This window comes from Solea solea, chromosome 1 (assembly GCF_958295425.1).
Source record: "Solea solea chromosome 1, fSolSol10.1, whole genome shotgun sequence".
NCBI lineage: Eukaryota > Metazoa > Chordata > Actinopteri > Pleuronectiformes > Soleidae > Solea > Solea solea.
The window spans coordinates 11,942,959-11,957,382 of record NC_081134.1 but is presented as its reverse complement, the minus strand read 5'-3'; the positions used below and the strand labels follow the sequence as shown (position 1 = coordinate 11,957,382).

The window sequence follows — 14,424 nt, the reverse complement described above, 5'->3', positions numbered from 1 at the left end:
GACTGCACTGGTTCAGGAGCCTATCATATTTCTTGCTCTATAGCGTTCCTGCTGCAGCTGTACAGTTCATGATGATGTGTCACTGTGTAGTCACTTTATTGTGGCAGCAGAGGCATGGACATATCATGTATGCTTCTGAGGTGAAAGGCAGCCCACAAGTATCCAGGGATGAACAAACAGTGGAATTTGTTCATTGACATAGGGATGGCAAAGCACATGCCCTGATACAGATCTAGACTTTAAAATCACTTCAGATTAGCTCATATTCCACTGGAAAAAAGAAAACCGTTGACAAACATAAAAAAAATACTTAGTATGAATCAATTAAGTTGATTCATACTAAGGTTAGCAACTTACTTTTCTTTTAACAGACAGATCAACTGAAGTATTGTTTTTTTTAAGCTCGTCAACTATTTTCTTTTCCCAGTGTCGCTCCATAAAATTGTCATCAAGAGGTAAAGGTCAGGGACCCTCTTGCATTACTGAGGATATACAGTATTTACAATTGCTGCTATATATGTAAAAAGAATTTACCATTCCAAAAAAATAAACATCTGAAAAGTGCATTATACATTTTTTCTTTTCCTCATCACTTCTGCATGTGTTTGTCTGCATATGTGTGTGTTGCATGTTTAGGATGGATCAGTAGACCCAGACTCACTGGTCTCCCTGCAGACTTGACACTTGGTGTGATGATCCAGTGGGGGAGGAGTCACAGTTTGAATTCTTTGCATCCTCTTATTTATGAACACACCAATGTTATTCTTTAAAGGCTAGTGTGTACAATTTATTTGACGTTGTTTTCAGAAATCGAAGGTAGAATAATGATAATTAGATTTTTTTATATTAATTGTTCTTTTTCATTAGTTTGAGCAGAGTCAGCTCTACAGAGGCCACCATTTTGGACCACCATATTTTTGACAAATTGTTTTCATGAGTTTTGATGCTAATCAAAGGCAACATAGGTTTTTCCAACATACTTGGGAGAGGACGGGCGAGGTGAGGGATATTCAGCTGCAACATGCAACTTCACCCATGTGAACTTCACCCTTCACAAATTATATTAAAATAATGAAATGGTAAAAGTATTTTGAACTGGAATAAAAATGTTTTGTTATTTTGTTGAATAAATTCATCTCCAGCTCCAAAATAATTCATCTTTGATTTACAGGGTATAGTGAGAGTGCAGGGTGACATCTCAAAATGACATGAAATCAAACCCCGGAGCAGATTAAGTCTAATCATCTCTGACAGCTTCTGCTCTTCATCTCCATATTTATTTTTACACACCGTGGTGGCCGCCAGATTTTAGGAACCAGGGTGACGTGAGGCTGAATGCAGCTGGGCGACGCAACTACATGTGATGTGTGAAGAGTTAAGGGTGGGAGATCATTTTCTGGAGCTTTTGTTTTTACTGTATTGCTTAAAATCCTCTTCACAGCCCGATTGTAACCAATGAATGAATGCATTGTCACAAAAATGAAAACTGCCAGTCACCCGTGGAGCGGACAGGCCTGTAAAAACACCAGCCAATGATACTGAACGGCCGAATAAATGATCGTGACGCATCAATCAAACTGCCGTCTGCCCGTGCGCGTACACCTCGTCATGCACTAATCACGCATGCTCAGAAGACAGCACCAGAGCGTTTGCTAGCTTGCTAAATCCAACGAGGCGGTTGCAGCAACGTTATGGCGTTATGGTTTTTTTTGGGGGGGGGGGGAACGTTACTGCCAAGAAAAAGGCTGATGCAGAGCGATCCAGGACCAGAGTGAACATGCTGCGTTTAAACGGTGGCTGCAAAGTGACGACACGGTGGCCATGTTTCTACTGGACCGGTGAGTCAACTTTACGTCTTTGTGAACTTCTGAGATTAATTGTTGTTGTTGCCAATTGAACAAGTATCCAAAAAACGTAAGCGCCACCGCAAAGTACCGAAAGTTACCGATGCTGCGCAGTGCTCGTGAGTCTGTGTTCGTTGTGCTCTGGAGACGTTGCTTCGGAGGGAAGTCTGAAGAAAGCGTCTTAGGACTTTTTGAATTCAAACTCAATTCAACGGTTTTTTCAGGATCTCCAACTCTACCTTTTTAAATCAAGGTATATGCATTCAACTGGAGTCACTTTTCTGGGGTCAACATTGGGAGTTATGACGTCAATTATGAGAGAGCGTCATCAAAATGCAGCAAGCAGTGTGGTCCTGGCAAAAGCAGTTTACAGTGGCTTCCTGTAGTTGCACAAGTGACTCTTAATAGGCACTAGTCGAAGCCTCCACTAAAGAAGCTTCCAGTGGAGCTGTACCGTTCATGTGCATGTACAGTAAACAGCAATAAATCAGCCCGTCTTAAGTGTGCTGGTAAAGAGAAATCCTTGTTTGGTGTCCAGCATTTTATGCATCTCTACTTTACTGATGAAGAACTTCTATATTAGAATCAGTCCATAATTAAGTCAACAGATGGTTACTCAATCTATATTGTAAATGTACATGCCCTTATCTCAGTCATAAACCTACAAACAAACAAAAATAATAATTCTACATGTGTTTGTGTGTGCGTTTGTCTGTATGTGTCAGTACTTCATACCCGCTCTTGCGGCTCCATCCATAAGATGGGGAAACTCATAGACAACATTGATCACAGCGTGAGCTCTACACTTGACCCTTGCTGCTCCCTCCAGCTCCGCTCTTGAATTTCACCACCATTACAGTAATGTTGTCGGGGCAGCCGCGGTAGAAGGACTGGAGAACAATGCTCTTAGCACCGAAGTGAGGCTCATCCAGACGCTCCCGGACAAATCGCACGGCCTCTTCGTTACTGAAGGCGTCCCACAGGCCGTCTGAAGCCAGGATCATGAACTCTGGCTGCAGTTTGTCCAAGTCAAAGGTCATGATGTCAGGGTCAGGGATGACTACGTTGAGGTTTTTAAGTGGGTAGTCCCCGAGAGAGCGGGACATTGCCAGGATCCCCTGCACCCTCCAGGAGCCATTAAAACTAATGAAACCTCCTGGGGGGAAAAAATGTTATGTACAGTTAGGTCACAATTGTGTGCTCCAAAAAATGCAGCAAAACTGTATTCAAACTCCTCTCATTTGATTTGAGATAATGTGATTAATGTTAACTGCAGGAAAATCCTTTAATCACACAGATTAGATGTCTATTTGTGACACTGTGTAACGTTTACCACAATGTAGTTCCTAAATTGACCAACAGATGGCAACCAAGGGCCCCAAATGTAACCACAGTGAAGTGCAGGTACCACTCTAGAGTTGTTGCAGTCTCACGTACCTGCCCTCTTGATCCGCTTGCGTTCTTTGAGCTGATATGGTTTGTGATCGTGTGACAGTGCGACAGCGTTCCCATCTTTGTCGCACAGCACCCCACGAGAGTCTCCAACATTTGCCACTGTGAGCTCTCTGTCTGAGAGCAGCGCTACCAGACATGTTGTCCCTGCAGGAGAGACACAGACAGACAGACAGTAATCAGCAAAAACAGCTGAGGATTCAATGAAATGTCCGATATATGAGTTTCAATCAGTTCAATTTTAAACAGCTGGGAGTGATGTAAGCTTATTGTTTACAACATTATGACATTCTATAGTGCCCTGTGAGGATGTGCATAACATTTTATTACAGCTGCAGTGCATAACCTTTGATATTTGTTTTGCTGTTGATGTTATTATTATTCTGCCTCTGTTGGGTCATCAACAGAAATTATGGAACATTATTTGCAGTGTTTGTATTGGGAGAGTGTGGGGCAGGGGGAGGCAAGAAGCATTATTTTAATCTGGGATGTAATCTGAAAAAACAACTTTTTGAGCAGTAGAAATGCTTGAGAAACTTTCTGTTGACATTTTTTTTTTTCAGTCACACTCCAACCCGTTAACAGCCATCTCACTTTATAAGCACACAGTTGTTGTTGCCTCCTGATCTGTCCTGACGTGAAACAAATCACTCCCTGTGTGCAGTGCAGCAATGTCAACACGCTTCACAAGATCTAAAGACCACTACACTGACAAACAGAGAGAGAGCCAAGTTAAGCTGACAGGCTTAATCAGCATTGTGTGAAGTTCATTAGTTACACACTATGGTTTTAAATGGTTTTCCCGTACAAAAATTCTCAGGACTCAAAAGTATTATGACAGTAGAGCTGCAACTAACGATTATTTTCATGATCGATTAATCTGTCGATTATTTTCTCGATTAATCGTTTGATCTATAAAATATCAGAAAACCTTAAAAAATTATGATCTGTGTTTGTCAAACATGAAAATGATGATGTTCTCAAATGTCTTGTTTTGTCCACAAACCAAAATGATGAACTTTTAATGATTTCTTAGTTATCCAGAGCAAAGAAATGAAAAAAATATTCACATTTCAGAAGCTTAAACAATCAGAAATCATGTTTTAATCATGAAAAATGCTTCAAACACATGCAGAGGCTTCCCACCACCATTGTCCTTCACCCTCACCTGCTTCATCGTGGCTGGCCGACAGTTTGTCAATCATCTCTCGGTCCACAGCCAGGATGCGCTGCTCGAGGATGCTGTTGTAAGAGAGGGCGCTCTCTCTCTTCTCTCTCTCGAAGGACTGCAGCTGCTGCTTCAGCGACTCTGGCAGATGGGCCTTCACGTAATCGGCTGCAGCCTGAGAGAGAAAAAGTAATGTTGTCAGATTAATATTTTCTAATAAATATACAGTAGGTTAAATGCCTTTGTATGGCATGAAGGGGGACACATGTATCACCAGGTGGTGAGAATGGGGCCATCGATGTGTAGATAGCACTAAGTATGACTGACCACCTATGATCGTATCTGGTCTCATGTTTGAAATGCACACTGACGTCATGTCTGTTTGTGAGGACACAATTCTGTTTTTAATGCCTCTGACTCCACAGATGTGGCCAAGAGCTGTACTATTGTGACAATCGGTGTTATTGTGGCTGTGACTACACATAACATATAAAAGTAATACCTTGACTCTACAGCTGGTCAGAGGACTAACTGCAGATGTTTTTATGTAAAGCTGTTTCCTGTGGGAAATGTTTAAGTGACTGCTGGTGATCATAGCGGGGCATTTAAGTAAAAGGGTCAGTTTATTATTGGATGTACACATTTGTGATGTGTAAATGTGCATCTAAAATGACCGTGCGTTTATAGCTGTCTCCTGTTTCCAAAAAAAAGGGGCTTTTATTTTAATAAAATCTGAACCTTTTCACATTTGTGTTATTACACTACATACATTTAATCCGTTCATTTTTAGATGAATTGTCCTCAGATTGACAAGTCAATATAACATTGTGCCAATGTGTTACTTATTAGTCCTTTGCCAGGTAATATGGTAAGCGACTCTAATTTAAAGGAGTGTTTTATTCAAGCTCACTGGCCTTTCTCCTCCTGCGCTTACTTGTCTGTTTCTTCCCTCAGTTTCTCTGCCAAGATTTCCATTACGCTAATGCTGTTGAATGAAATGCAAAATGGAAAGAAAAAAAAGCATGCCTTAATATCCTTGTAGAATTCCCATTTTATATTACTGTGCGTTAGGACACAGTTCAATCTACATGCTTCTTTGAATCTCTGTAGCAATGTGCTTTAGCAGTCCTGGAGCACAGATGTGTGATAGCTTATGTAAATTCTGTTTTATTATCTTCCCCCTTTGGAACCACTCTCTCTCTTTATGCGCACGTTCAAGCGCCATGGATAATGTTAAAGCAAGGAGAAAGAAAATCAATGTATTGCTTAACCGGCAGATATACATTTTATTTATACACAACAAAAACTGCCTGTCTCAATTAAAAACAAGGGAACTAAAAGATGTATCATTAAGTAAAGTGAATATTATGAATGGCTGAGACGTCCCTAATGAGCTCTAAAACCATGTTTTCCTGCGGTCCATTCATTTATTAAATTTGAGAGAGAGACAGAACTGACTTGACAAATTACTCAAATAATATTCAATCAAAGGATTGGGCCAATGTTGATTTATTGGTCCACATTCAAACTGAGTGATTGATATTGCGGGTCTCTCATTGGATTTGCTGTATAATTATATCTTCTGTTCCAGTCAGTGTGTGTGAATACATTTCATCTTTTAGTTCCTACAGAAAACATCAGTGAAAACTTTTCAGATTCACAACAGACTTCATTTGCTTATTGTGTGAAGTGTTGACGTGGCTTAAGACATTGTGTTTTCTTTGGTGCCATACAAAGAAATTCATTTGAGTTGATGTGAAACTTTGATATCAGAAATGTACGAAAAGCTGACCGAAATGACGCAGAAGCTCATTTCTGAGGAACTGGTTAAGTTAAGGGCTACACTTTGAATTGTGTGGTTGTTAAGTCAAGGTGAGGGATAAGGCTTTGATTAGGCTGTTCAATTAATGGAAGTTAGTGTGAGTCTATAAATGGATAGCTACACGACATGTGCGTGTGTGTGTGTGTGTGTGTGTATAAACATTCTGACATGTCACACCATAAGCATCACCATGGACCTACCCAGAAGATAAATACTGTTCTATTGACTCGCAACATTATCTGTAATTAAATGTAATTACTGATGATAACTGTTTTTTTTTTAATATGTCAATTATGTTTGTAGCTGTGTGTGTTTCCATATACAGTATTAGGGTGAGGTCAGTGCACTGAGGCTGACGCAGTTATCGTAGCTGAGACATTTATTAAAAAAAGGACCTGAGCAAACGGAGGAAACATTAAACTATAGACAATGCAAACAGATACAGATATGAAAACAGACACTGACAAAATGAAGAAAGAGTGAGAGATGTGGTCACTAAAGGCAGGAAAGACCTGTTTGTGGTTTCTGTCTCTCTGACACAATCCAGTATTTCTCTGTGTTCATTCATATCCTGCCCGACACTGTGGTGAATGCTTTGATTTAACTCGTTAGACCAGAATAACATTTGTCCACAACACCAAAACTGATTTTAAGTTTTATTTAACTAAGTTAGTCGCAGCTAGTTGAGAGGGAAAGCTGGTTTTTATGCCACTTTTAAAAAGCACATTGAAATCTCAGACTTGTAAAACTTTGATGTGGGCTGGTGTTTCTGTGAACACTTTGAAACCACAAAACCCCATGAAAGCAATCTGAATATGAAACTTAATAAGGATTATTGAGCAAAAAAAAACATCCTATTCATGGAAACCTCCTGGGACAGTGATGATGCTGTGACAGACGGTGTCCAGGACATATGGTCTGAAAGTCAGCCATGAGAGACAAAGACAGAACACACACACACACACACACACTTTGTGATGAATCCAAGTCAACTCCCTTGCAGTAGAATGGAGGAGGTTTCCACACAAAAGAATACAATGCAGGGGGGAGTGGGGAGGGTACGGCTGCTTCTGAAATCGGGTGAGTGTCTGTGAAGTGTTGTATGACTGTGACCCAATTCACACATGCTGCCATAGTCAGCTGAATCTCTGCAGTTTGCTGTTTGTGTTATAGTCAAGTTTATAATCTGTTTTGTCATAATGCAGCATAAGTGATGCAAAGAGATTTTTTTTTTTTAAATGGGCCTCAAAGCAGGAACAAAACCAGGTGTTTTTCCTTGTCTTTTGTTTGCTCTGAGTCTAAGTGATGCTGAACAGCTGCAGCAGCAGCAGGAGCAGGTCAGTGTGGTCTGTGGGCCTGTGTACCCCCCACCAAACCCCCCCCCCCACACACACACACACACACACGCACACCCCAGCCTACCTCTCCACCATGACCGTCGAATATCCCGAAAATGGACGGGTGGGTCTTGTTGGTAATGTCGGTGAGCACCTCGAAGCGGTCCTCCATGTGATCTCTCCTGCCCTGTATGGAGTAGACGGCTACGTTGTTGCTCTTGAAATCCCAGGTCTTGGAGAACTCCGCGTCCAGGACGCTGAGGCCTCCGAGCCGGTCATTCTGCATCATCTCCGCCACCTTCCCCTTCACCATCTTCACGGCATCGCGGCTGGACTTGACGATGGTTTTCACCTCGTCGGTGTGAAAGAAGTAGCTCCACAGCGCCAGACTGATGCACAACAAAAACAACGTCTCCGGCCTGAGGAGGAAATATCGCATGATCCGACCCAAAAGAGACAAGAGCGTCATTGTGTCTCCTATCATCACACGCAGCCAAACGGTGCGCTCTCTCCCTCCCCTTTTGCAAAATTCACTCCATCCGCTCAGCGGGTAGATGAAGAAATCGAGTCACTACAACGACGTCTGTCAAGAACCGAGGCTCAACATTTAGAGCGCTGATCAGAAGCCGAGCGCATTTACGCACGGTGTGCTGCTGGTTGTCTGAAGTGCAGGACAAGAAACATTCATTGATTTGTCCCGATGTCCCGCTTCTATACTCGGCTCTCCCCCCGGACAGTTGCAGGATGGTTCTACGAGTTGAGTCTCCACCAGTCCATTGTTGTATGATGGACCCACCTCAGAAAGAGAGAGACACGGGGGAGAGACGTGAGTCACCGGGAGGCGACAGTCGACGCTGTGACTTGAAAGTGCCCTCCTTTTCCGCCGCTGACCCCGTTTCCTCTCTCACACATATGTGTCTGCTCAGTCTGCGCATAAACACAAGACGAATTCGCACACCTCCATTCTTTAGATGTGTCAATCCACCAAAGTAATATCGGGCTGAAACAGGAAGTAATGTGTGTTTATGGTTGAGCAACACAAAACCCGTCGTGTGTGGTTTTTGATATTTTATTTTGAAAGTCCCTAACGGAAGTGAACGGCGTGCCTGGGCTCTGGTTTTTTTTTTTAAATGAGGCCAGGACGACGCTGACAAGAATGCGCAGCTGCAAACACAAGCGAAACATTCGAGCCAATGGCGGTGACTGCGGAATCAAATGATGATGTCATCTATCTGTCTATCTATAGAAAGGACATTCAAGTATAAAATGCGAGAATAATCAACAACATAAGAAAGTAACAGAAAGTGTGTGTGTGTATGTATATATATATATGTATATCTAAGCAATTCAATTGTTCTGTCTGCAAGGATTAGGAACATAGAATAAACTTAACTTATTTCTGCTTTGTGTTATAGAAACAAACCAGGTTAAATACAAGAATAGAAAATGAGATGAGATGAGATTCAACTTTATTGTCATTACTCAAATACAAGTTTCGTGTAACAAAATGAGGTTTGCATCTCACCAGAAGTGCAACAAGCAGAAAGTGCAGAGTGTGAATATATATATGTACAGAAGTAGATTTGTTCTATGGATAAGTATAAATGAATAAATGAATACAATTATATTGTGTAGATTATTATATACAGATACGGTGCAGTGAATACGCTATATTAAGAGACGTATGGATAAATGCTAATTTACAGGATATTTTACAGATTATGGACATATTTTACAGGTGGATAGCTTATTGAGGTGGTATGAACATTCTACATAATAAACAAAAATATTAGGATTGAGATGATCTATACATTACTTCAGGGCATATATATATATATATATATATATATATATATATATATATATATACCTATTTATTGACCTACATGTTTTCAGTTCACTACATTGTTCCATAATTTGACTATGTATAGGTAGCAGCACACACACTTTTAATTATAAGCAGTTATACTAATTATCATTCAGCTGTTGTATGTTGGTGAGAAGACATTGCATTTAACAAACACTGCCCCCTCGTGGTCTTCGGGTGGTCAACGTCAATCCCCATTTACAGTCAAATTAGTAAAATAAGAAGTACAACACTAATCAATCTGCTTGTTTTCAGAAACAGGAGTGTGGTCAGTAGTACAGGAAATCAGAGAAGAGAAGATAATCTTAATTAAAATATTCACATTACGACAAATAAAAACACTAAAATCCAATTAAATATTATTATTATTATTATAATTATTACTAATAATAATAATAGTAATAATAAACAATACAATTTTGCTTTGGTGACAACAAACCTATATTAAAATAAATAGGCAGAGACTTATAATACGAGAATGTTAAGATCAATGAGGTGTGTGTGTGCATCCAGGAAATTGTGCTAATTGGAGTCAGTTGGTCAAATGGCATTTAAGATTTTGGAATATATGGTGTTTTACAAATATTTCCATAAAATAAGTACTTAATATAATATTAAGTAAGAATAATATAACATATCAGAGGCATTACACCCATTACAATTATGTGTGCCCTGTTCAGATAGGATAGTAATAAACTTACATGAGGATCACATGAGTTGGAAGCCATGGGTGAAAAAAATATGGATTTATGTTCATAAAAAATATTGATATAAAATATAAGAGGCACCCAAAGAGGTATTTCTTGCACAAATACTGCCTACTAATACTTCTTGACATTGGTTTGAAATGGAAACAATTGACAAAAATGTGTATATTAATATCAATAAAAACAAGCTCTAAATTCTAAACTATTGAAAAAACACTAAACCCCAACACAAGGATGTTTGCCTTGGGCCTGGAGGGTTTGCAGTCACATGACATGATTTGGACACATGAAATGGACAGTTTTGAAAAATAGGTATATTTTAATCAGAATTTTCCACTCAAACAAAACCAGAACCAATATAAAGAGGTTTCTTCTTGGCACGCATGTCCTTATTCTACAGTAATAACAGAGTTAATGTCAGAGGTTGAAAGTACTTCAACAAACGTCCTGAGCCGTGTGAAGCAGGGCCAGGGTTGCATGAGGTTTCCACGGCGTGGTTAGATCAAGCGAGCGACTGGTTGGATCAATGTTGCTATGCCGCCTGTTTGGAGACATTGATCCTTCTCCCACTGGATATGTGGTGATCCCTTTTCTGCTTTTGAGGTCCTGCCAAACGGTGTGATCACTTTGTGGGTTCGCATTTGATAACGCTTTCATTCACGACTGTGTTAGTTTGTGTGTGTGTAACCAGGGTGTGTATATACACATGTTCTCTGAGTGTGTGTGTTTGTAATTTTATATTTTCTCCTATTTGTGTACAAAGCATCCAAGTGTGTTGTGAATGCCACGGCAGCAGTGTCTATACACTCTTGGGCCCTGGAATCATATCCCTTATCGCAAAGAAGAAAGTCTTGCCTTGTGTACAACCTGCTTTATTTCATATCCCTCAGGAGTCACGTAATCTGTTTTTGCCAGCCCAGCTACCTCCCAATAACCCCTGGTGTTTTCTGTCCCTTGTTCTCTCATTGGTTTGATGATGCAGGAGTTGGGGGTACTGAGTACAATATAAGGAAGGAGGGAAGCTGCATGAATCAATAGCAGAGGATGGAGTGAAATTGCAACACTACTGACATCAGCAGGTAAGATGCACTTGTTGTGCATAAGAACCGTAATATCCCAGATAATGCTGAATTTAGGTTATAATAAGTTTGGGGTGAGCCGGAAAATTCTTGTATTCTTCAAGAATCTGGTAGAAAGCACTGTATCTTTTAACATATGTGGCATGGTAAAGACAGTTGTCAGGAGTTAAGTGAAACTTGCCACAAATCCACAACTAAATGAGAATATTGCAAGAGTAGTAAATTGACTCTTTGAGTGTTAAAGTAACACTCAAAGAGTCAATTTACTTTAAATTAGGACCAAATACACTCTGGATAGGTGATCAATGCAGACCTTTCACTGGTATTTTAACACTAAAGCAATCAAGCACACTCTGGATTTGTGTTCAGTTTAACCAAGTTTTATTTTGCCCATGGTATTTTAATACTAAAAGAATTAAATACACTCTTAACTGGTGTTAAAATGTAACAATATTCCATGTGGTTCTAATTCCCTTAACCCTGGTGTTAAATTGAATCACTGTAACTTTGCAATACTGCAAAATGTACTGTGTGTATGCTGAGTATCAAAAATGCTCTTGACATAAAGAATGATCTGCCACATCCTTTGCACTCTGTGCTCTGCAGGACGGTATTTTAGAAAAAATAAATGTGTTTTGCACCAATTTCAGTTCAATTGTGAAATTCTTAACCTAACCTCATGTAATTGCACTGTGTTGCCAGACCTTTTCCAATCTGCTGCATATGTTTTCTCTTTCCTCTTCTAACTTCCACTCACCTTTTTTCACAGATCATTGTACCAAGCCCTCACTATGTTATCCATCCACCTTGTTTTCCTCACCACGCTCCTTGTGGTCCTGATGGCTGTGCTGACCTCCAGTGCCAGAACCACACGCTGGCCCAAGCCTCAAACCAAGAAGCCCCCTCGAGCTGGAAGTAGCAGCGGAGGGGGAGGTGGAGGTGGAGGTGGTGGAGGACTTGGGAGAACCACCACGACAGCGTCCTCTTCCAGCAGCCAGTACACAGAGGAGACAACTGACATGATGATGGACACGTACTCGTCACTGCCAACAGACAGCACCACCTATTCTAATGACGCTTACTCCACTGAGTTTCATACAGATGCCATAGCACTTCCTGGGAACTCCCTTGGCAACTATACGCTCGACTACAACGAATGCTTCTTCAACTTCTGTGAGTGCTGTCCACCAGAAAGAGGTCCTGTTGGACCCATGGGAGAAAAAGGGCCACCAGGACCATCTGGTGAAACGGGCCCTCCAGGTAAGAATGATTTTTTATGTTTGTGTAAATCACACTAGATGTCAAAATTTGCCCTTCTTCTCAGTCGTCTCACTTTTCCAGGGTTGCCAGGGGTGAACGGAGAAACGGGGCCAAGAGGTCTTCCAGGACCACCAGGACAACCTGGAGCCAACGGACACAATGGTACCACAGGTATTACAAGACTTATCAGCAAATGGGTTGTTCAGTATTTTTTGTTTCTCTCTCTCAAGCTTTCCTTTTTGAAAAAAAGAAAATGTACCAGTAGTTTGGGGATGTTATTTTCTTTGTTTTATTTAGGTGAGAAAGGTGATCAAGGACATGGGGGTCTTCCTGGTATCCCAGGGATTGCAGGAAGAGCAGGAGACAAAGGTGTGTAAGCTTCAAAGAAAACTCAAGTTGGTTGTAAAAATCTGTTAAAAAAACATTTTACACTTTTGGTAGAGAATCATTACTAATAGAACATTTAATATTTCTAATTAATACTATAGGAGATCCTGGTCCTAGAGGAGAGAAAGGTGAACGTGGCATCAGTGGTCTGAAAGGGGACCCGGGAGAAAGAGGAGAGCCTGGCCTGAATGGGACTAAAGGCAGTACTGGGCAAGTGGGGCCTATGGGTCCCCCAGGGATAGGAGGTACGAAGGGTCAGAAAGGTGAACAAGGACCTACAGGTGAGCGTTTACTTGGCCAGAAAGGGGATGTGGGTGAACCTGGGCCCCACGGTCCGAAAGGTGATGTGGGCCCCCCAGGAATGAATGGAACCAACGGTGCAAAGGGAGAGGGAGGGGAGCCAGGGCCTCTAGGACAGAGGGGGGATGTTGGTGCGAGGGGGCCTCCAGGACTTCCAGGTGGGAGGGGTTTGATAGGGCGGAAAGGGGACAAAGGGCCAAAAGGTGGGCGGGGGCTTCGGGGCCCTAAAGGACAACCAGGTGAGAACGCGGAGCTTGTTCGCTCTGCTTTCAGTGTGGGCTTGTTCCCCAGCCGGTCCTTTCCTCCCCCTGGTGTCCCTGTGAAGTTTGATAAGGTGTTTTACAATGGAGAAGGCCACTGGGACCCAGCGCTCTACAAGTTCAATGTCACCCATCCAGGTCTTTACTTGTTCACTTATCACATCACTGTGCGTAATCGGCCCCTGCGTGCTGCCCTGGTGGTTAACGGGATGCGGAAGCTGCGGACTCGGGATTCTCTGTACGGCCAGGACATTGACCAGGCGTCCAACCTCGCCCTGCTGCAGCTGAATGAAGGCGACCAGGTGTGGCTGGAGACGCTGAGAGACTGGAATGGAATTTATTCCAGCACGGAGGATGACAGCACGTTCTCTGGTTTCTTGCTTTACCCTGAACCAAAACCCACACCGTCACCGCCTCCTGTGGAAAACCAGTAAAACCAGTAATCAGCTCTCATTCTAACTTCTTGTAGGCCCTGCACAGCTGTCAGCCTTCTGCACTGCTCTGTCAAAGGAAAGTGATTCAGCTAAACAATACTGTTTCATTATCTACTCTCGCCTGTCATTCTAATCAAATCAAATTGCTTTGCTGGCCTTGCTGTATTTACAGATGGATGGGCATTAATTACAGTGTTGCATGCAACACTTGACACTGCATTAAAAATGTCTCTGCTTGAAATGAATGACCCTTGATTTATTTATGTAGAAACAGAAACCGAAGCTTATTTATAAGCCATTAGTCACTGGAATGAGGACAGATAAGCTCTGTCGGTGAGGCCATTACAATTTTGGAAATAATTGAAGTTAATGAAAACTGTACAATTGCACTACTTCCCCACTAGAGGGTGTAAGGTGTCTAGGTTTTGTAAAGAAGCTGTGAGCATATAGAGTGAGGTGTTATATCCAAGCGTCAGACTGAATATTGCAATTAAATGTTGCAAAAAC

General features: G+C 41.5%; 2 protein-coding genes across 2 annotated transcripts; one reads left to right on the top strand and one right to left on the bottom strand.

Moving 5' to 3' along the window:
* Positions 1–1,214: 1,214 nt before the first annotated feature.
* On the top strand, positions 1,215–14,162 carry otol1a (otolin 1a). Its single transcript, XM_058647652.1, has 6 exons — positions 1,215–1,838; positions 11,180–11,276; positions 12,046–12,536; positions 12,618–12,707; positions 12,834–12,905; positions 13,025–14,162. Exons 3-6 carry the CDS (start codon positions 12,068–12,070, stop codon positions 13,915–13,917), a joined length of 1,524 nt encoding a protein of 507 aa, XP_058503635.1. The 5' UTR covers positions 1,215–1,838; positions 11,180–11,276; positions 12,046–12,067; the 3' UTR covers positions 13,918–14,162.
* ppm1la (protein phosphatase, Mg2+/Mn2+ dependent, 1La) lies at positions 1,717–8,608 on the bottom strand. The gene is made up of 4 exons (XM_058647702.1): positions 7,709–8,608; positions 4,465–4,639; positions 3,282–3,443; positions 1,717–3,000 (listed from the first exon to the last, which is right to left on the bottom strand). Exons 1-4 carry the CDS (start codon positions 8,105–8,107, stop codon positions 2,645–2,647), a joined length of 1,092 nt encoding a protein of 363 aa, XP_058503685.1. The 5' UTR covers positions 8,108–8,608; the 3' UTR covers positions 1,717–2,644.
* Positions 14,163–14,424: the final 262 nt, after the last annotated feature.

Bases quoted from the DNA above. Each gene is read 5' to 3' on its own strand.
- ppm1la (XM_058647702.1), bottom strand. From the start codon at position 8,107: ATGATAGGAGACACAATGACGCTCTTGTCTCTTTTGGGTCGGATCATG. The intron at 4,640-7,708 runs GTAGGCTGGGGT...TTTCTCTCTCAG, and splicing joins TCGACGGTCATGGTGGAGAG to GCTGCAGCCGATTACGTGAA. The intron at 3,444-4,464 runs GTGAGGGTGAAG...TCTCTCCTGCAG, and splicing joins GGCCAGCCACGATGAAGCAG to GGACAACATGTCTGGTAGCG.
- otol1a (XM_058647652.1), top strand. From the start codon at position 12,068: ATGTTATCCATCCACCTTGTTTTCCTCACCACGCTCCTTGTGGTCCTG. The intron at 12,537-12,617 runs GTAAGAATGATT...TCACTTTTCCAG, and splicing joins TGGTGAAACGGGCCCTCCAG to GGTTGCCAGGGGTGAACGGA. The intron at 12,906-13,024 runs GTGTGTAAGCTT...TTAATACTATAG, and splicing joins AGGAAGAGCAGGAGACAAAG to GAGATCCTGGTCCTAGAGGA.